This window comes from Cucurbita pepo, chromosome LG08 (assembly GCF_002806865.2).
Source record: "Cucurbita pepo subsp. pepo cultivar mu-cu-16 chromosome LG08, ASM280686v2, whole genome shotgun sequence".
NCBI classification, from domain to species: Eukaryota; Viridiplantae; Streptophyta; class Magnoliopsida; order Cucurbitales; family Cucurbitaceae; genus Cucurbita; species Cucurbita pepo.
The window spans coordinates 1188059-1209045 of NC_036645.1; the positions used below are offsets into that span (position 1 = coordinate 1188059).

The 20987-nt window shown below is 36.0% G+C and overlaps 6 protein-coding genes and 1 non-coding gene across 7 annotated transcripts in view; 6 read left to right on the forward strand and 1 right to left on the reverse strand.

The window, feature by feature from the left end:
- The window catches only part of LOC111800962 (pectinesterase-like), a 1836-nt gene extending 812 nt beyond the window's left edge, over positions 1–1024 (reverse strand). The window contains exon 1 of the mRNA XM_023684898.1: positions 34–1024. Within this exon, the coding sequence (XP_023540666.1) occupies positions 34–1024 (991 nt within the window). The remainder of the gene's footprint in view (positions 1–33) is intronic.
- Positions 1025–2279: 1255 nt separating this feature from the next.
- Positions 2280–4106, forward strand: LOC111800969 (pectinesterase-like). The gene is made up of 2 exons (XM_023684907.1): positions 2280–3267; positions 3366–4106. Exons 1-2 carry the CDS (start codon positions 2280–2282, stop codon positions 4061–4063), a joined length of 1686 nt encoding a protein of 561 aa, XP_023540675.1. The 3' UTR covers positions 4064–4106.
- Positions 4107–5472: 1366 nt separating this feature from the next.
- LOC111800039 (pectinesterase-like) lies at positions 5473–7288 on the forward strand. The gene is made up of 2 exons (XM_023683615.1): positions 5473–6430; positions 6528–7288. Exons 1-2 carry the CDS (start codon positions 5473–5475, stop codon positions 7223–7225), a joined length of 1656 nt encoding a protein of 551 aa, XP_023539383.1. The 3' UTR covers positions 7226–7288.
- Positions 7289–8903: 1615 nt separating this feature from the next.
- LOC111800040 (pectinesterase-like) lies at positions 8904–10814 on the forward strand. The gene is made up of 2 exons (XM_023683616.1): positions 8904–9891; positions 9990–10814. The coding sequence occupies exons 1-2, from the start codon at positions 8904–8906 to the stop codon at positions 10685–10687; spliced, it is 1686 nt and encodes a 561-aa protein (XP_023539384.1). The 3' UTR covers positions 10688–10814.
- Positions 10815–12942: 2128 nt separating this feature from the next.
- LOC111800041 (pectinesterase-like) lies at positions 12943–14764 on the forward strand. The gene is made up of 2 exons (XM_023683617.1): positions 12943–13930; positions 14028–14764. The coding sequence occupies exons 1-2, from the start codon at positions 12943–12945 to the stop codon at positions 14723–14725; spliced, it is 1686 nt and encodes a 561-aa protein (XP_023539385.1). The 3' UTR covers positions 14726–14764.
- A 910-nt stretch (positions 14765–15674) lies between these two features.
- On the forward strand, positions 15675–20069 carry LOC111799846 (condensin-2 complex subunit H2-like). The gene is made up of 11 exons (XM_023683326.1): positions 15675–16107; positions 16207–16306; positions 16838–16944; positions 17034–17173; positions 17255–17669; positions 17764–17939; positions 18026–18187; positions 18275–18367; positions 19065–19166; positions 19254–19415; positions 19507–20069. The coding sequence occupies exons 1-11, from the start codon at positions 15924–15926 to the stop codon at positions 19813–19815; spliced, it is 1950 nt and encodes a 649-aa protein (XP_023539094.1). The 5' UTR covers positions 15675–15923; the 3' UTR covers positions 19816–20069.
- A 761-nt stretch (positions 20070–20830) lies between these two features.
- LOC111801244 lies at positions 20831–20981 on the forward strand. The gene has a single exon (XR_002816118.1). It is a non-coding gene; the product is annotated as a U4 spliceosomal RNA (small nuclear RNA).
- Positions 20982–20987: the final 6 nt, after the last annotated feature.

Below are 20987 nucleotides of genomic sequence, written 5' to 3' on the forward strand. Positions count from 1 at the left end.
ATGAATATGAATATAAACTAGATGGTAACTTACCAAAGGTAGCACTTTTGAATGTGGGTGTTCCATCAATGACATTCTTGCTAGCTGTGATCTTGGTTTTAGTCGGGCCGTCTCCAATCATCATGACATAGGTCATTGTTTTGTCCACCATCACTTGCTCTTCATAAACTCCTTCCTTCACGTAAATCACAAAGGTTGTATTGCTCTTCTTTGGGACCTCTTGAAGGGCTTCGGTTATTGTCGTGTACTTTCCACTTCCGTCTTTAGCCACCACCACATCCGCCTTGATGTTAGCTCCAGTGGCTTCGAGCAGCCCTCGCCTCTCATGGACCCAAGATGGCTCGTCGTCTTGAAATTCTTCACTGGATTCATCTGTTCGAAGTTGTCGCCCCTTTGAAAGTCCGAGAGCCTGCCACAAAGAGCTCACAAGGGATGTAATCTCACCTACCATCACAAGCCCATTAGCGGTCATTTCTTTTGACGTCTTCAATAAATTCTTCATCTTTTCACCAGTATCGCCAGGAACATTCTCGAAACCATCCAAACAAGTTTCTTGATATGTCAATGCACCGCTCAACCAAATTCTAATATTCCCAAGATAATTATTTATTTGGTGTAAACTAAAACTATTAGCCATTTTATCAAACGTAACTAAAAGATCATCAATTGCATAATCCATTAGCTCGTCGCAAGCATCAACTGCTTTTTGCGCCATGGGGTCGGCAGCGGCTGCTCTCACAGTGGGGGAATTTTGCAGTGCCACTTTGAGTTGCTCAATGGCAAAATGGAATCCTGCCTTGATTAACTCACGTGGGTCCTTTGAGTCAACATTGGACTTCACCAAGGCTTCTTCACAAGTTTCACGGTAAGTAGTGGGCTCACATAGAGTCTTAATGTCAGCATTAGAGGAGCCAGTGTCCTCTCCTGCGCCACTTACACCATTAACCAAGGCAACCAAAAACAGGGACAACAACCCAACCAGGGCAACCTTATTGTTCTTGCATCCACCGCTGTCATACGCCATGTTTCTTCGCTACNTTTTTTTTTTTTTTTTTTTTTTTTTTTTTTATTGGCTAATAGAAGATGGGAAGTTGCTGCCTTGATTCCTTCCGTTCAACAAATGAACTGTTTTTATACGCTAAATTTTTTAACCGAATTCCTAAATTAATGTTAATATAGTTAAGAGTTGATGCATTCTCAACCAATAGCAACTTTTTCTTATCTAAATTTTTAATTCATTAAATTAATTCATTTTTTCTGAATAATTATTAGTTATTATAAATTAGAGAAGATATTCTATAATTTTTTTGATTAAAAATTACAATATTATTCTTAACTATTTGTTAATATTTTAAAACTGTGCTAAAACGACGGGATAGAGACTAAGATGCTGGTTTGGATTAAATCTAAAAGAACAATACGTCATCTATCCCTCACATAACCATATTAAGAGTTTTGAGTATTAAGAATTTAATTTATTAATTTTATTGTATAATAATTTAATATTTGTAGTTTGAAATATTTTATAATTTAATTCTTTATTTTTGTTTATTTATCTAGAAAGAATTATACGATAATCTTATTTAACTACTTTTGCACCAAAATTTTGAGGGATTATATATTGTGTTGACTTTAAATAAATAAAGAGAAAATAACTACCAATTTTGAAGATCTTAGGGATAATATTTTTTAAGATTTAATTTATTGTAATACCAATAACTCATTTTAATAAACATTAACTTCAAATTAATAATAGAGTCTGATTTTATGAATTATTTAAATATTTAACATTTGAAGCATAATAAATATAAGGTGTATTTTTAGTTTAATTAAAGAAACATATCACCAATTTTTTAAATCAAATCAATTTTTATATTAATTTCATCTGAGTTAATTAACTTCTATTAAATAACTAATAATTACTCAGAAAAAAAAAACTTAATTTAATTATTTAGAATAACCACGGAAGATTTTGAACACAAAATTCGCAATAAATTAATTAAATTTCATCTTAATTTTAGAAATAATTGCTAAATTTAGGTACAAAAAAATTATAATTTTATTTAATAAAAAAAAAAAGCAAAAATTACTGGTCCAAATTCTCCAACTCCAACAATATTAACGTTAATTTCGAAATTCTGTTAAAATCTTTGCATATAAAAAGAGTGCATTTCTTGAACAAAGAAATCAAGTTAGCAACTTCTCATTTTTATTTACACAACAAAACAAAAATAAATAAATAAAAGAGAAAACAGCTTGATAATTTGTAGCGAAGAAACATGGCATATGATGGTGGTGGATGCAAGATCAATAAGGTTCCTGCCCTGATTGGGTTGTTATCATTGTTAGTAGTTGCGATGGTTAATGGTGTCAATGGTGCAGAAGATCACTCTGAGAGGTCTAGCGCCATTAAGACTCTTTGTGAACCCACTGATTATCGCCATACTTGCGAGGAAGCCTTGGTGAAGTCCAAAACGGACTCACAAGACCCACGTGAGCTAATCAAGGCAGGATTTCATTATGTAGTTGAGCAGATCAAATCCGCCATTAAAAATTCCAAAACCCTGAAAGAAACTGCGAGTGACCCCATGGCCAAGAAGGCGCTTGACGATTGCAGCGAACTCATGGATTATGCAATTGACGATCTTTTATTATCGTTTGATAAGATCACTGAGACTTTTGATTTTAGTAAAATGGATGATTATATTGAAGATCTTAGGATTTGGTTGAGTGGTGCATTGACGTATCAGGTAACTTGTTTGGATGGGTTTGAGAATGTTACTGGTGATACTGGTGAAAAGATGAAGCACTTGTTGAAGTTGTCACAAGAAATGACTGCCAATGCGCTTGAGATGGTGGGTGAAGTTAAATCCGTTGTGAGCTCCTTATGGGAAGGCTTGGGGCTGCCACCATTGGGACGAGAACTGCGAACAAAGCAATCCAAGGAAGAGGAGGAAGTGCCATCTTGGGTCAACGACAGACGGGGGCTACTCCAAGCCACCGGAGCCAATGTCAAGGCGGATGCGGTGGTGGCTAAAGACGGAAGTGGAAAGTACAAGACAATCACGGAAGCCCTTCGAGATGTCCCAAAGAAGAGCAATAAAACCTTTGTCATTTATATCAAGGAAGGAGTTTATGAAGAGCAAGTAATGGTCGACAAAAAGACGACCTATGTCATGATGATCGGAGATGGCCCGACTAAGACCAAGATCACTGCTAGAGAAAACTTTGCTGATGGAACATCCACATTCAAAACTGCTACCGTTTGTAAGTTTCCTATAATCATATTCATACAAATTCAGTTTATAATCATATTCATACAAACTCTAACAAGCGAATTTAACATGATTTCATATTCTTAACAGCGGTGATTGGAACCAACTTCATCGGAAAAGACTTGTGGTTCGAGAACTCAGCTGGGGCTATAAAGCACCAAGCTGTTGCACTCCGAGTTCAATCTGACATGTCAATCTTCTATAATTGTCGAATGGACGGCTATCAAGATACTCTCTACACTCATGCCCACCGTCAGTTCTATCGAGACTGCACCATCACTGGCACCATCGACTTCATTTTTGGCAATGCCGCCGTCGTGTTACAAAATTGTAAGATCTTCGTGAGGAAGCCATTGGAAAATCAAAAATGCATTGTCACAGCCCAAGGCCGAACCCAAAAGAAAGAGCCCACTGCTATTATCCTCCAGAACTGCGTCATCTCTTCCGACCCCGAATACTTCCCTGTCCGCCATATCAACAAGGCCTATCTTGGTCGTCCATGGAAAGCATATTCAAGAACGATCATCATGGAATCTCAAATTGATGACTTGATCCAACCTGAAGGGTGGCTTCCATGGATGGGAAATTTTGCTCTCAATACTCTATTTTACTCGGAGTTCAATAATAGGGGACCTGGTGCATCAACGAAAGATCGAGTCAAGTGGAAGGGAATTAAACAGATCACAGCGAAGCATGCCCTTGATTTTACTCCTGCTTTGTTTATTCGTGGTAATCCCTGGATTAAGCCCACCGGAGTTCCATATAGTTCAGGCATGATGAAGGCCTAATCTAAAACAAAGAGAAGAACAGAGTTGTGTCTCCATTTATATTTAGAAAGATTGAGCATACGAATTTTGAATAAAAAGATTCCATTTATATTTAGAAAGATTGAGCATACGAATTTTGAATAAAAAGATTTTTTTCTCTCATTTACGAGGGTTCTCAACATTCTTATTTTAATTCGTCCTCGAATTATTAGTTATTTTTAGTTTAATTAAATTTTAGGGTTCTCAACATTCTTGTTTTAATTCGTCCTCGAATTATTAGTTATTTTTAGTTTAATTAAATTTTAGTTTAATTAAAGAACAAATCATACTAATAATTACTCGAATAAAGAAAAATATCATACTAATAACTACTCGAATAAATAAAAATATAATTTAATTATTTAAACATAATTTAACGAGATTTGAACACAAAATTCAATAGAAAATTTTGAAAATTTTGAATTAAAAAAATTTAGAATGTTAGACCGTGTCTAATTTTAGACCTAATTCAGACCAACACCTAATTCTCTATTTGTTAATTAATAATAAAAGAAAAAAAAATATCAGTATTAATTATAACTTGAATTTCTATAAAATTAATTTATATTTTCTATTTAAAAATATAATTTGGCATTTATAATTGTCCAATAGATTATCTTCCAACCTAACAATGTAGATGAAAACATTAACATAAATTATTAGTATGATTTTTTTTTTTTTTNTTTTTTTTTTTTTTTTTTTTTTTTTTAACTTATCCAGATAGAATTATATGATAATTTTTTTAACTACTTTACCACGGTAATAACTACAAATCACTAATTAATTTATAAAAATATTAATTTGAAACTTTTTTAAAATATATTTGAAGATTTAACTTATGTAATACCAATTTTAATTTTATTTTAGTCTTTATATTTTTAATGTATTTCTCTTTTATTAATATTTTTCTATAAATTATAAAAATATTCCTATTTAACCAATTTTAATTAAGATTAAATTCCAATTAATAAAAGAGTCTGATATTATGAATTATTTAAAAATTGAATATTTGAAGCAAGGCGTATTGTTAGCTTAATTAAAGAAATAAATCACCAATTTTTCATCTCAATTAATTTTTATATTAATTTCATCTGAGTTAATTAATTTCTACTAAAAATTAATAAACTTAATTTAATTAATTAGCATAATCACCTATGATTTTGAACACAAAATTCTCCTAAATTAATTAATTAATTAAATCCTTAATCTTAATTTTTTAAAAGAATAAATACCCAGCTAAATTTATATAAGAAAAGGTCAACATTTATTTAAATAAAAATTAAAAAGCGGATTACTGGTCGAGAATGGTTCAAACATTTTCACATATAAAAACAGGGCAGCGGTCCTACAAGAACAAAACAAAAGAGCTTGAAAATTTGTGGCGAACAAACATGGCATGCAACAACAAGGAGGCTGCTCTGGTTGGCTTGTTATCTCTGGTCCTAGTTGCCATGGTTAATGGTGTGAGTGGCTCGGAAGAGGAGTCTACCTCTCAGAAAGAGATTAAGACTTTGTGTGGACCCACTGATTACCGTGAAACTTGCGAACAAGCCTTGGTGAATTCGCGTACCGACTCGGAAGACCCACGTGAGTTAATGAAGGTAGGATTCCATGCTGCCATTGAGCATCTCAAATCGGTTATTGGAAATTCCACCACTATGAAAGAAGCTGCCTCTGACCCTATGGTGAAGAAGGCACTTGATGATTGCAACGAGCTCATGGATTATGCAATTGATGATCTTTTATTATCGTATGATAAAATTACCGCTAATTTTGATTACAATAAAATGAATGATTATACTGAGAATCTTAAGATTTGGTTGAGTGGTGCATTGACGTATCAAGATACTTGTTTGGACGGGTTTGAGAATGTTACCGGTGATACTGGTGAAAAGATGCAGAATTTGTTGAAGATATCGAAGGAAATGACCGCTAATGGGATTGGGATGGTGGGTGAGCTTACCTCCATTGTCACCTCTCTCTGGGAAGGGTTGGGGCTGCCATCGATAGGGCTAGGGCGAGTGCTTAAAGAAGAGGAAGAGCCATCTTGGGTCAATGATAGACGGGGGCTACTCCAATCTACTGGGGCCAACATCAAAGCGGATGTGGTAGTGGCTAAAGATGGAAGTGGAAAGTATAAGACAATAACCGAAGCCCTTCAAGAGGTCCCAAAGAAGAGCAATATAACCTTTATCATTTATATCAAGGAAGGAGTTTACGAAGAGCAAGTAATGGTCGACAAAAAAATGACCTATGTCATGATGATCGGAGATGGCCCGACTAAGACCAAGATCACTGCTAGAGAAAACTTTGCTGATGGAACATCCACATTCAAAACTGCTACCGTTTGTAAGTTTCCTATAATCATATTCATACAAATTCAGTTTATAATCATATTCATACCAATTCAACAACCGAATTTAACATGATTTCATATTCTTAACAGCGGTGATTGGAACCAACTTCATCGGAAAAGACTTGTGGTTCGAGAACTCAGCTGGAGCTATAAAGCACCAAGCTGTTGCACTCCGAGTTCAATCTGACATGTCAATCTTCTATAACTGTCGAATGGACGGCTATCAAGATACTCTCTACACTCATGCCCACCGTCAGTTCTATCGAGACTGCACCATCACTGGTACCATCGACTTCATCTTTGGCAATGCTGCTGTCGTGTTCCAAAATTGTAAGATCTTCGTGAGGAAACCAATGGACAATCAGAAATGCATTGTCACCGCCCAAGGTCGAACTGAGAAGAAAGAGCCTACCGGTATAGTCCTCCAAAACTGCGTCATCTCTTCCGACCCTGACTACTTCCCCGTTCGCCATATCAACAAGGCCTACCTTGGCCGCCCATGGAAGCAATATTCAAGAACCATTATCATGCAATCCCAAATCGATGACTTGATCCAGCCCGAAGGATGGCTTCCATGGATGGACGATTTTGCTCTCAATACTCTATTTTACTCCGAGTTCGAAAATAGAGGACCCGGTGCAGCAACCCAAAACCGAGTCAAGTGGAGAGGAGTTAAACAAATCACAGCAAAGCACGCCCTTGATTTCACTCCTGGATTGTTTATTCGTGGTAATCCTTGGATCAAGCACACTGGAGTACCGTACACTTCCGGCATGATGGCGGTATAAATCTACTTAGAGAAGTTTAAATAATAGGTATTAAATTGAAAATAAAATAAGGTTTAAATATATATTTAATAAGAATGTATTCATTTTTGTGTTGTTAGAATGAGATACTTCAAGTAATATTGCTTCATTTTTGTAAGATATTCTTGAAATTATATAAAAAAAATTCATTAAAATATTATTTTTAATAATCCATGAGGTGGTCGACTATTCTTTTTACATATGAGTGATTATAATAATAATAATAATATATACATACATTAAATTAATACTCTTAATTTTATATTTTATTTTTAAAATATTTTTTAACTTTGATTAATATATTTTAGTTTTAGATTTAACGAATTAATAATTTAATTTTAAAGAATTAATATATTTTAGTTTCGTAGATTATCTTCAATATTTTAATTATATTATAATCTTTTTTTTAATTAAATACTCGCTCTTTTAATTAAATATTCGATTTTTTTTAGATATAATATTTGCTTAGAAGTTGCTATATTGTTTTAAGTTTTTTAAATAAAAAATAGTTAGAATGTTGAATAAAAAGTAATTTTAGATATAATTCTATATTAATTTTTTATTATATACATTTATTAGATTAGACTTCTATTTTTATTTTTATTTTTTTTCTTTTTTAAAATCATGTTTTATCACATTTTTTAGTACATTAAAAAATATATATATATTAACCCTGACATNTTTTTTTTTTTTTATGAGTTATCCTAATTTATTAGTAACCAATGATTTTTAGAAATTAATTACTGAAATTTATGAAACTTTTGTATGTTTAAATTGACATATTTGATTTTTAACTCTATGGTAAAAAAGTCTAATTTATTTTATAATTAGAATGGATGATTTTTCATTTTCTCATATTAACGAAATGTCTAAATAAAATGAAGAGACAAAATAAACTAAAAATCACAAGGAAATGTCTAAATACAATTAATTTATAAAAATATTAATTTTAGAATTGTGGCTGTAATTTTAAATTTAAGAAATTTTAAAATTAATTTTAATAAATTTTAAAAATTAGTCACAATTATTAGATTATTGTTGATTTCTTTAGAAACAAAAATCTTTATTAATATTTTTTTCTATAAATTATGAAAATAGAGTCATATTCCATCTCATAAAAATTATTGTTATTAGTTAATTTAAATAAAAATTAACGTCAAATTAATAATAGAATCGGATTCTATGAATTATTTTAATATTGAACATTTGAAGCATAATAATTAATTAAAGAATAAATCACCAATGTTACAACTCAATTAATTTTTATATTAATTTCATATGAGTTAATTAACTTCTACCAAATAACTAATAATTACACAGAAGAGAGAAAACTTAATTTAATTGTTTACCACAATACTAAGATTTTGAACGTAAAATTCGCAAAAATTAACTAAATTTCATCTTAATTTTAGAAATAATAGCTAAATTTAGGTAAAAAAAAATTATAGTTTTACTGTAAAAATTACTGGTCCAGAATGTCCCAACTCTAACTATATTAACATTAATTTCGGAATTCTGTTAAAAATTTTGCATATAAAAAGAGACCATTTGTTGAACATAAGAAATCAAGTCAGCTGCTTCCCATTTTCATTTACCCAACGAAACAAAAATAAAAGAAAAAAATAAGAAAAAAACAGCTTGAAAATTTTAGCAAAGAAACATGGCATATGATGGCGGTGGATGCAAGACCAATAAGGTTGTTGCCTTGGTTGGGTTGTTATCTCTGTTTGTAGTTGTCATGGTTAATGGTGTCAATGGCGCGGAAGAGCACTCTGAGAGGTCTAGCGCCATTAAGACTCTTTGTGAACCCACTGATTATCGCCATACTTGCGAGGAAGCCTTGGTGAAGTCCAAAACGGACTCACAAGACCCACGTGAGCTAATCAAGGCAGGATTTCATTATGTAGTTGAGCAGATCAAATCCGCCATTAAAAATTCCAAAACCTTGAAAGAAACTGCGAGTGACCCCAAGGCCAAGAAGGCGCTTGACGATTGCAGCGAACTCATGGATTATGCAATTGACGATCTTTTATTATCGTTTGATAAGATCACTGAGACTTTTGATTTCAGTAAAATGGATGATTATATTGAAGATCTTAGGATTTGGTTGAGTGGTGCATTGACGTATCAGGTAACTTGTTTGGATGGGTTTGAGAATGTTACTGGTGATACTGGTGAAAAGATGAAGCACTTGTTGAAGTTGTCACAAGAAATGACTGCCAATGCGCTTGAGATGGTGGGTGAAGTTAAATCCGTTGTGAGCTCCTTATGGGAAGGCTTGGGGCTGCCACCATTGGGACGAGAACTGCGAACAAAGCACTCCAAGGAAGAGGAGCAAGTGCCATCTTGGGTCAACGACAGACGGGGGCTACTCCAAGCCACCGGAGCCAATGTCAAGGCGGATGCGGTGGTGGCTAAAGACGGAAGTGGAAAGTACAAGACAATCACGGAAGCCCTTCGAGATGTCCCAAAGAAGAGCAATAAAACCTTTGTCATTTATATCAAGGAAGGAGTTTATGAAGAGCAAGTAATGGTTGACAAAAAGACGACCTACGTCATGATGATCGGAGATGGCCCGACTAAGACCAAGATCACTGCTAGAGAAAACTTTGCTGATGGAACATCCACATTCAAAACTGCTACCGTTTGTAAGTTTCCTATAATCATATTCATACAAATTCAGTTTATAATCATATTCATACAAACTCTAACAAGCGAATTTAACATGATTTCATATTCTTAACAGCCGTAATTGGAACCAACTTCATCGGAAAAGATTTGTGGTTCGAGAACTCAGCTGGGGCTATAAAGCACCAAGCTGTTGCACTCCGAGTTCAATCTGACATGTCAATCTTCTATAATTGTCGAATGGACGGCTATCAAGATACTCTCTACACTCATGCCCACCGTCAGTTCTATCGAGACTGCACCATCACTGGCACCATCGACTTCATTTTTGGCAATGCCGCCGTCGTGTTACAAAATTGTAAGATCTTCGTGAGGAAGCCATTGGAAAATCAAAAATGCATTGTCACAGCCCAAGGCCGAACCCAAAAGAAAGAGCCCACTGCTATTATCCTCCAGAACTGCGTCATCTCTTCCGACCCCGAATACTTCCCTGTCCGCCATATCAACAAGGCCTATCTTGGTCGTCCATGGAAAGCATATTCAAGAACGATCATCATGGAATCTCAAATTGATGACTTGATCCAACCTGAAGGGTGGCTTCCATGGATGGGAAATTTTGCTCTCAATACTCTATTTTACTCGGAGTTCAATAATAGGGGACCTGGTGCATCAACGAAAGATCGAGTCAAGTGGAAGGGAATTAAACAGATCACAGCGAAGCATGCCCTTGATTTTACTCCTGCTTTGTTTATTCGTGGTAATCCCTGGATTAAGCCCACCGGAGTTCCATATAGTTCAGGCATGATGAAGGCCTAATCTAAAACAAAGAGAGGAAGAGAGTTGTTTCTCTATTTATATTTAAAAAGATTGAGCATATGAATTTTGAATAAAAAGATTTTTCCCTCTAATTGATCAATTAGAGGTTTGTCACATTTTTGTTTTTTTGATTTGATCTCTCTTCTTGATATGACTTTGTGTTTTTTTTAAGCCCATTACCCCATCGATGGATTTTTTTTAGCCCTAAACATTTGCTACTGTTCTCTTGTTTTGAGTTATGTATCACAAGCACAAAGGCTAAAGCTCAGTTGGTAGAGCACCTTGTTGACACGGGTGTCAATGTTTTTCAAAAAGTACATCATGTAATAAAAAAGATGTACAACGGTATCTAATATAAGTTTTTTTACTCTTTCTATTGATTTTCTATCTTTTCCATCCACTCTATATTTATCTATATTTATTTCATTTTTTTTATTGTAATTCTATATTTATCTAATTAGACTAGTAATGGAATGGTAAGTCTGATTTTTGGTTTCTAGTTTGATTTTATTAGTAGTCATGATTGGCGCTAGAGTACTCACTATGCATAGGATCTACTAAGGTGAAAAGACAGGATCTATTCCGACGAAATGTTATTGATTTTGGGAGGACTATAAGGAGGAGGACAACATACCCACTCACAATCTACTACAGGGAAAGTAGCTTGATTGGTTGAGGATCCGAACAAAATCGATGAAATGGAAGAGATTCGAGTGAATGGAAAGGAACTATTTATTTTAAATACTTTCTACCCACCGCATTAGTAATTCCAGGAACTATTTATTTTAAATACTTTCTACCCACCGCATTAGTAATTCCATCAATTATAAAAAAAAAATAAGTCTGGATATCTATTTTATCGAAACTATTACTTTTGGGTTTAGAGTTTAGGGTTTATGATTTAAGATTTAGGTATTTTTTGGTTTAGAGTTTAGAATTTAGGATTTAGGGTTTAAATATTTTTAGGTTTAGGGTTTAGGGTTTAGGGTTTAGATATTTTTTGGTTTAGGGTTTAGGATTTAGGGTTTAGGGTTTAGATATTTTTTGATTTAGGGTTTAAGGTTTAGGGTTTAGGGTATTTTTTGGTTTAGGGTTTAGGGTTTAGAGTTTACATCAACAATATTATTTTTTGTGCCATTGTCTCTACCGCTATTGGATTGCACATTTACTCGATTTGAGAAGGTTATACAAAAGTTTTTATTATTTAACCATCTGAACTATTTATGAGTTTTATATGAACTTTTTTTGTTTTTTTCAAAAACCATAGTGCAAAATTCAGACACACTTTCAGTTAACGAGACGGTGAAAAAGGGAAATTTAAAAACTATTAAAAATATTTTAAGTTGGAAGCCCAAAATTATTTAATGGACAGTCCGGCCCAACTAGAACTCGGAAAAGCCCAAACTTTTATAGAAGGCCGAGCCCCGGCCCAACAATTACACTAGAAGAATCCCAAAAGTTCGTAAAAGGACTGAGTTCCGGCCCAAAAGCTTATATAAGGACAAGAGCCGGCCCAACAATTACACTCGAAAGCCCAAAAGTATATAGCAGGCCGAGAGTCCCGGCCCAAAAATTACACTAGGAAAAGCCCAAACATTTATAAAAGGCCGGAAACTGGCCCAACAACTAAACTCCACGAAGCCCAAAGCTTTATAGAAGGCCGAGAGTCAAGGCCCAAAACATACACTAAAGAAGCCCAAATATTACACTCGAAGAAGCCCAAATATATATAGAAGGACTACAGTCCTGGCCCAATAATTAATATTATTATTTAATCAACTTCAATAAAAATTAATGTTAAATTAGTAGTAGAATACAATTCTACGAATTATTTAAAAAAAATTAAATAAGAATTTTTAGCATAACTAAAGAAACAAATCGCCATATTTTCAACTCAATCAATTTTTATATTAATTTCATCTGAGTTAATTAACTTCTACAAAATAACTAATAATTACTCCGAAAAAAAATTAATTTAATTATTTAGCATAACCACGGAAGATTTTGAACACAAAATTCGCAAAAATTAACTAAATTTCATCTTAATTTTAGAAATAATCATTTTTCATCTAAATTTAGGAAAAATCATAATTTTAATAAATAATTTTATTTAGGAGTTCTGTTAAAATCTTTGCATATAAAAAGAGTCCATTTGTTGAACAAAAACAAATCAAGCAGCAACTTCCTATTTTCAAATAGCAAGTTAAAAAATAAATAAAAAAGAAAAAACAGCTTGAAGATTGTACCGGAGAAACATGGCATATGATGGCGGTGGATGCAAGATCAATAAGACTGCTGCCCTGATTGGGTTGTTATCTCTGTTTGTAGTTGCGATGGTTAATGGTGTCAATGGCGCGGAAGAGCACTCTGAGAGGTCTAGCGCCATTAAGACTCTTTGTGAACCCACTGATTATCGCCATACTTGCGAGGAAGCCTTGGCGAAGTCCAAAACGGACTCAGAAGACCCACGTGAGCTAATCAAGGCAAGCTTCCATTACGTAGTTGAGCAGATCAAATCTGCCATTAAAAGTTCCACAACCCTGAAAGAAACTGCCAATGACCCCATGGCCAAGAAGGCGCTTGACGATTGCAGCGAACTCATGGATTACGCCATTGACGATCTTCTATTATCCTTTGATAAAATCACTGAGACTTTTGATTTCAGTAAAATGGATGATTACATTGAGGATCTTAGGATTTGGTTGAGTGGTGCATTGACGTATCAAGTAACTTGCTTAGATGGGTTTGAGAATGTTACCGGTGATACTGGTGAAAAGATGAAGCACTTGTTGAAGATGTCACAAGAAATGACTGCCAATGCGATTGAGATGGTGGGTGAAGTTAAATCCGTTGTGAGCTCCTTATGGGATAGCTTGGGACTGCCACCATTGGGACGAGAACTGCGAACAGCGGAATCCAGGGAAGAGGAGGAACTTCCATCTTGGGTCAACGACAGACGGGGGCTACTCCAAACCACCGGAGCCAATGTCAAGGCGGATGTCGTGGTGGCTAAAGACGGAAGTGGAAAGTACAAGACAATAACTCAAGCCCTTCAAGATGTCCCAAAGAAAAGCAATAAGACCTTTGTCATTTATATCAAGGAAGGAGTTTATGAAGAGCAAGTAAAGGTCGAGAAAAAGATGACCTATGTCATGATGATCGGAGATGGCCCGACTAAGACCAAGATCACTGCTAGAGAAAACTTTGCTGATGGAACATCCACATTCAAAACTGCTACCGTTTGTAAGTTTCCTATAATCATATTCATACAAATTCAGTTTATAATCATATTCATACAAATTCAACAACCGAATTTAACATGATTTCATATTCTTAACAGCGGTGATTGGAACCAACTTCATCGGAAAAGACTTGTGGTTCGAGAACTCAGCTGGAGCTATAAAGCACCAAGCTGTTGCACTCCGAGTTCAATCTGACATGTCAATCTTCTATAATTGTCGAATGGACGGCTATCAAGATACTCTCTACACTCATGCCCACCGTCAGTTCTATCGAGACTGCACCATCACTGGCACCATCGACTTCATTTTTGGCAATGCCGCCGTCGTGTTACAAAATTGTAAGATCTTCGTGAGGAAGCCATTGGAAAATCAAAAATGCATTGTCACAGCCCAAGGCCGAACCCAAAAGAAAGAGCCCACTGCTATTATCCTCCAGAACTGCGTCATCTCTTCCGACCCCGAATACTTCCCTGTCCGCCATATCAACAAGGCCTATCTTGGTCGTCCATGGAAAGCATATTCAAGAACGATCATCATGGAATCTCAAATTGATGACTTGATCCAACCTGAAGGGTGGCTTCCATGGATGGGAAATTTTGCTCTCAATACTCTATTTTACTCGGAGTTCAATAATAGGGGACCTGGTGCATCAACGAAAGATCGAGTCAAGTGGAAGGGAATTAAACAGATCACAGCGAAGCATGCCCTTGATTTTACTCCTGCTTTGTTTATTCGTGGTAATCCCTGGATTAAGCCCACCGGAGTTCCATATAGTTCAGGCATGATGAAGGCCTAATCTAAAAAATAAAGAGAGGAAGAGAGTTGTTTCTCCATTTATATTTAGAAAGATTGAGCATATGAATTTTGAATAAAGATTTTTCCCTCAAATTTACGAGGTTTTTCAAATGTTTTTTTTATCCTTTTAGATAACATTAGATAATATCTTTCACTAAATTGACCAATGTCGGACTCACTCCCAATAATTCTCAACTCATTTGTTTTAATTTTACCATTATTTGAAGTTGTTTTTCAATAAATTTTTATCATTAATTTTAACCCATTTATTGAACTATTATTTTTTAATTAATTAATTTTCATATAGAAATTTGAAAATTTTTAAATAATAATTAAATTAGAGTTAAAAGTTGTTGGAAATTTTTTAAAAAAGTAATCTCACATTTGTTTTATCAAAATACCGTTTTTATATTGAATACTGAAAATATTTAAAGTTGTAAGCCCAAAAATTTTAGAGGACTGAGTCGAAAAAGCCCAAAAGTTTATAGAAGGCCGATAGTTCCGGCCCAAAATATTACGAAGCCCAAAAGTTTGTAGAATGACTAGTTCCGAAAGTCCGGCCCAACTTGTACTCGGAAAGGCCCAAACTTTTATAGAAGGCCCAGAGTCCTGGCCCAGAAATTACGAAGCCCAAACGTATGTAGAAGGACTAGAGTCCTGAGAGTCCGGCCCAACTTGAACTCGGAAAAGCCCAAAACTTTATAGAAGGCCGAGAGTTACACTCTGAAAAGCCCAAAAGTTTATAGCAGGCCGAGAGTACCGGCCCAAGCGGAAGGCCCAAACATTGCGAAGCCGAAAATTTATAGAAGGCCGAGAGTTACGGCCCAACAATTACACTCGGAAAAGCCCAAAAGTTTATGGAAGGCCGAGAGTGGCAGGTTAACAAACGCACGAAAAGCCCGAAATCTTTACCGCATCATTTCCATCGGCTTTGTTTGCGAGCGAGCGGGAAAGCGACCAACGGAACAAATTTGAATCTTGTTCAGTCCCAAATCGGCAGAGCAACAGGAAACTAAGAACAGTACTGGGCAATTGATTAGCTTTTTTCGTCTTCTCTTCATTTCGAGCGCTATCTTCAGGTAAATTTAAGTGTTCTTCCAAAGGCTGTCAGATTTTTCTTTCAAATTGCAATCCCTAGGACTCCATTTGAAGTTACAGCACCAACATAGCAAAGCGGCGTTTCAATTTTGGATCTCAAGATGACTAGTAAATCCGGCGGTGGTGGAGAGACTGCTTTCCACTTGCTGCAGCCGGAGCGTGACCTTCGGTTGAATTGGGAAGTGGACCTCGCCGAGAAGCTCGAAAGTTATCTGTTGCAGATTTGCTCCGGTGAGTTTCAGTCCGGCGAAGATGAGAACCACGTTTCTGTCAATTTTGCTGAAGGTCAGCGTCCTCTTCTGTCTTAGGTCATTGATGTTTTGAATTGTGAAAGATTGGATGTTTCTGACTGTGTTGTTTTCGAATTTTTTCTGGAGGGTGTAGCTGCTTTGCTTCTTCAAGGTTCGATTCAAGTGTATAGTCGTAAGGTTGAATACCTTTACTCGTTAGTTTTGCGAGTTTTGGAGTTCCTTTCTGAAAAAAGGTTTGATTGTTGTATTCAATTTAGCTTTTTAATTAGTGCTCGATATGTGGATATTAGAAATCTGGCACCTAATTGTATAAATTCTCATGGTTTGAGTATTGCGAGTGAGATCCCGGGTTGGAGAGAGGAACAAATCATTTTTTTATAAGGGTGTGGGAATCAATCCCTAGCATAGTATTTTAAAATCGTGAGGCTGACATCGATACATAACGTGTCAAAGCCGACAATATCTACTAAGGGTGGACTCGGGATTTATGTTGTTATAAATGATATCAAGGCATACAATTGAGCGGTGTGCCAACAAGGACGTTGGGTCTCCAAGGGAGGTGAATTGTGAGATCTCACATCGGTTGGAGAGGAGAATGAAGCATTTTTTATAAGGGTGTGGAAACCTCTCCCGAATATGCATGTTTTAAAATTGTGAGGCTGACGGCGATACGTACCAGGCCAAAGCGGAGAAGTTATTGCTTGAGATTGTGCTGTGTTATTTTCTTTCTTTTAGTCATTTTCATTACTTTTTAATTCAAACAGGCAGCAGGATAATTTGGAAGGAACACCAACCGAAGCTGAACATGATGGTTCTCATAAAATTGCCGAGGATGAAAACGACCTATACTGGGTTTCAGAGGATGTGGCTGGTAGCTTATCAATTCATGGCATTGTAAAACTAGTGGAACATTCAAATAAAATGATGTTTCATGTTATAATTCAAATATACTCATTGCAGTTGACCAAAAGAATAGCTTGGAGAGCACCAAAGAAGATGCTTGGTTACATCAAACTGTAAAGCCTCCAGCAAATTTAGTTGTTCTTGAAGGCGACTGCTTGGATGCATCTGGTGACAATGGGGAACTAGATTCATATCTGGTAATTAGTTGCTATAAGCAATTAACTTCTTTACTGTTTATAGCATTTGAAAATTAATCATAACTTGTTTTAATCATTCAGTTGGCCACCGCTAGTGATATTTTCCAAGACTTTATTCTCTTAGATCCATGTGATGCTGAAGCAGTTCAAGATTTTCTGAATGGTGGTAATAAGTTTGGTCAAAGCCATAATGGTGGATGTCGGGGCAGCTCGACCCGCCGGGGTTATCAGTCGCCGTCCTCTAGACGATCTGGAGGACATATGCAGAAGTCATCTATAGGAAAGACTCAGTGTGCTAATAATGTTCAATCAACGCCTTCAGATCCTCCATTTTGTGATAATTTTGCTGATGAAAATCATGAATTTGATATGGATATTGGAAATTCAGAACCAGATGATTCAAATGACTCTGATGATGATGATGATGATGATGATCCTTGGAAGCCTTTGAATCCACATGAACCAGGAGATTTAAAAGTAAAACCATTTAGGAAAGGTTGTTGTCTTGTTGACCCATTTCTACTTGCATTCATTTGCTATTAATCTATGCTTAGAACCAACGTTTTTTGTCTGTTCTTACTGTCTGGCAGTCAAAGCTTTCAAAAAAAATTATGTCAATTCTGTTAAGCATGAGTCTGTAGCTGCTTTGTTTCCACTAGCAAAACTACATGGCCCAATTAGTCCAGAGTTCGCAAAGATTTGGGAAGAACAGAACCATAGATTTGATACACATAAAGAATCCAATTCTGCTCTGTTATATGAAAAGGTACAGTTTTTTGCGGCTTGTTGCTATTAATCAAGTATTTCTTATGGTTGATGAGAGACAAGTGACACTAGCTATTGTGACTCCAGCTGCGAAATTCACTTATCTATGAAGGTCTTAGAAGTTGTGATTCCCCTTCTGATGTAGAACATGCCAATATTGATACTGGTTTTGAAGATGCCAATTCCCCTGAGACTGATGATCCCGACAATCACTATATGGATGAGGACATGTGTTTTGGGAATGAAAAGGTTGAGTCAAGTCTAGAACATGTTCTTGTGGTGCGGTGACTATTGTCCTGAATTGTTTTTTGTTGTTAACTCATGGCTTTTATGCAGCATGATGCTTCTCATTTTGATAATGGTGAAGCATATGAACCTGAAATTCCAGATTGTCGATCAACTCTAGAAGATCTTTGTCGCTCTCATCTTGTAAGTGCTGACTGTGAATTTCTCACTGCATTTTTCCACGTTTTTTTTCACTTGCATCTGTTCGTTTACATTTTCTTGATGATCTGGAATATCTTGTGTGGTTATGGAGCCCATGTGGAACACACTCATCTACTCATCAAGTGTAACTTGTTCAAGTTCTTAACACTTGGGCACGTGGGTAAGTTTGGGTTTGTTCATCTGTGGTAGAATTTGTTCTAATAGATTTATAAGGGGTTAGGAATAACGACTCTCTATAATGGTATGATATTGTCCATTTTGAGCATAAGATCTCATGGCTTTGCTTTCGACTCCGTCAAAAGGTCGCATACCAATGAAGATGTATTTCTTACTTATAAACTCGATCATTCCCTTAATTAGCCAACGTGGGACTCCCTCCCAACAATCCTCATCATAAGGTAGCTATAACGACCCAAGCCCACTGCTAGCAAGGTTTTTTAAACGCGTATGCTAAGGAGAGGTTCCACACCCATATAAAGGATGCTTCGTTCTCTTCTCTCATCGATGTGGGATCTCACAGTAGCTATGCACGTGCACTTAAATGTCTTCAAAAAAATGAGATATTATGCACTTTATTCTAGTTGATAGACTGGCAGAAATGCTTGGAATTTATAACAGTGAAGAGTACAAAACTTGGAAGTCCACATCCACTTATGCAAATCCTGCCTTGTTTTTTTAGGACGCTCTCCTTGCACGCTTTTCTGAGACTGAGAAGCAGACAGAAATGGCCTCTCGAGTGTCTACATGGAAGCAGAACATTGAACACAACATGGAAGAGCAAGTAATGATATCTAATGTTTCTTCTGCTACCTCAGTTCTAATTTGTCGTGTGCATAGCCGATACTCAGTTCTTCTGTTTATGTGATAGGACAAACACCCTCCATTTGATATTCATGAATATGGCAAAGTGATTGTTGAAGAATTATCTGGTGAAGCTGACAAAGGAGGAGGTGTCATGTCTTTTTCTGATGTTGTTGAAGGGCAGGAGAAGTACAATGTGGCACGAAGCTTTTCCGCTCTACTTCAATTGGTGATCTTCTAAACAAACATCATAGAAAGCTTATAATTTCTATGAATCTTTCTTAGGTTCATGAAAATTTGAGTTGATTGATCATCTTCAGGTGAACAATGGAGATGTGGAGCTGGAAAAGAGTGGTGTTCATGGGGAATCGATTTGCTATACTTCTGTGAATCCATTCCATGTTAAGCTTATACCCCATAAACGGGTCGATAAAACACAACATCAAAACTCAAGAAAGAGACCCACATCCCCAGATAAGAGTAGAAATACTCTCAACGGATCTAGGACGAGGGACTTGTCACAACAGAATCACAAACTTCCTGCAAAACTGGGAAAGGTTGGGGGCCTTAAGTGCAGTCCGGAAGGCAAGAGGAGACGAAGATCTCGATTGGTCAAACCGGTTGATTGAACAAGCTACCGGATGACAATAATCGAATGTACAGGTTAGTCGAGTGTTTGCATATTATAGAGCAATTCAACACGCCTTGTTGTAGTATTGAGTACCAACATTTCGTTGGGATAATGAGTATGAAAGTTTCTAATTATTGAATGTAGAAGTATGTCTTATCTTATCCATGTAACTTTAGTAAACCAAGTCTAAGTTGTTGGCATCTATTTAAGGATCAAGTGAATAAAGTGGCATTGAGTCTGGAGTTTCTGTTCTTGTGTTTTCGTTGCTATTATTGTTCAGTGTCCTCTGTAGATTACAGCAGAGCCTGCTCTTCCACAGTTCTATCTCAAATCCATTATTGTTGAAGCTGATTGATGGGTTATTGGCTTTCTATGTATTGTGTGAAGGGAAGTGTTTGGATGATGCAAATATGGAAGGGTTATGTAAGAATATCCATATGGAATAATGTGATGGGTGGCCAGGCATTAGATCGAGGTTGTCTGAATTCCTCTATCTTTAAGGTTCGATTTTAAACCTGTATATAAAGTGCTATAGCCTCTTTTTCTTCAAAATTTACGTCAAAAACATCAAATTTTAACATATTCTCAACATCGACTGTGATACGAAACGGTTTTATTGGCTCTTTTTCATCAAAATTTGAGTCATTTTTGCCTTCCATCGCCTACTACTTCTAGAGAATCGGATTTTTGCCTTTATTTCAAATCACTTCCCCTAGAGAAACCAGATTTAGATTGTTCTTCCACAGGATGCAAATTCAAGGGATTTATATTCCCTCAATTGCTCATAATTGTTGGAATCATGGGTCAAACGATTTTACTTGGAAAATTAAGTAGGTGGCTTGGATCATATTTTATCTAATTTTCTAGCCTCAACAGCTCGCCAGATGTAGGCTCATGGGCCAGGCCCATTTTCCAAGAAAGAAAAGCTTAAAACAATGTCCCACATCGAAAAAACGGTACAATGGACAAACACAGAACGCATATAATTAGCTAGAGGAAGTAATGATTACCTCATCTTTGCGCTTGGGGCAATGACGCAGCTAGTGAGGTTCTAACCGAGGCGCGTCAATTGCTGGTTGAAAACTATTTCCAAACCCCCTCTTAGGCCTGGGCTCGCCCCTGGCCTTCGAGAATTTCTGGAAGGGCTCCCTTTGGGGTAAAGCCCTACAA

What these genes read in the sequence shown, in the direction of transcription:
- LOC111800969 (XM_023684907.1), top strand. Translation starts at nt 2,280, where the DNA reads ATGGCATATGATGGTGGTGGATGCAAGATCAATAAGGTTCCTGCCCTG. An exon ending in ATTCAAAACTGCTACCGTTT is followed by an intron (nt 3,268 to 3,365) that starts GTAAGTTTCCTA and finishes TATTCTTAACAG; the next exon opens with CGGTGATTGGAACCAACTTC.
- LOC111800039 (XM_023683615.1), top strand. Translation starts at nt 5,473, where the DNA reads ATGGCATGCAACAACAAGGAGGCTGCTCTGGTTGGCTTGTTATCTCTG. An exon ending in ATTCAAAACTGCTACCGTTT is followed by an intron (nt 6,431 to 6,527) that starts GTAAGTTTCCTA and finishes TATTCTTAACAG; the next exon opens with CGGTGATTGGAACCAACTTC.
- LOC111800040 (XM_023683616.1), top strand. Translation starts at nt 8,904, where the DNA reads ATGGCATATGATGGCGGTGGATGCAAGACCAATAAGGTTGTTGCCTTG. An exon ending in ATTCAAAACTGCTACCGTTT is followed by an intron (nt 9,892 to 9,989) that starts GTAAGTTTCCTA and finishes TATTCTTAACAG; the next exon opens with CCGTAATTGGAACCAACTTC.
- LOC111800041 (XM_023683617.1), top strand. Translation starts at nt 12,943, where the DNA reads ATGGCATATGATGGCGGTGGATGCAAGATCAATAAGACTGCTGCCCTG. An exon ending in ATTCAAAACTGCTACCGTTT is followed by an intron (nt 13,931 to 14,027) that starts GTAAGTTTCCTA and finishes TATTCTTAACAG; the next exon opens with CGGTGATTGGAACCAACTTC.
- LOC111799846 (XM_023683326.1), top strand. Translation starts at nt 15,924, where the DNA reads ATGACTAGTAAATCCGGCGGTGGTGGAGAGACTGCTTTCCACTTGCTG. An exon ending in AGTAAAACCATTTAGGAAAG is followed by an intron (nt 17,670 to 17,763) that starts GTTGTTGTCTTG and finishes ACTGTCTGGCAG; the next exon opens with TCAAAGCTTTCAAAAAAAAT. An exon ending in CTGCTCTGTTATATGAAAAG is followed by an intron (nt 17,940 to 18,025) that starts GTACAGTTTTTT and finishes TTGTGACTCCAG; the next exon opens with CTGCGAAATTCACTTATCTA.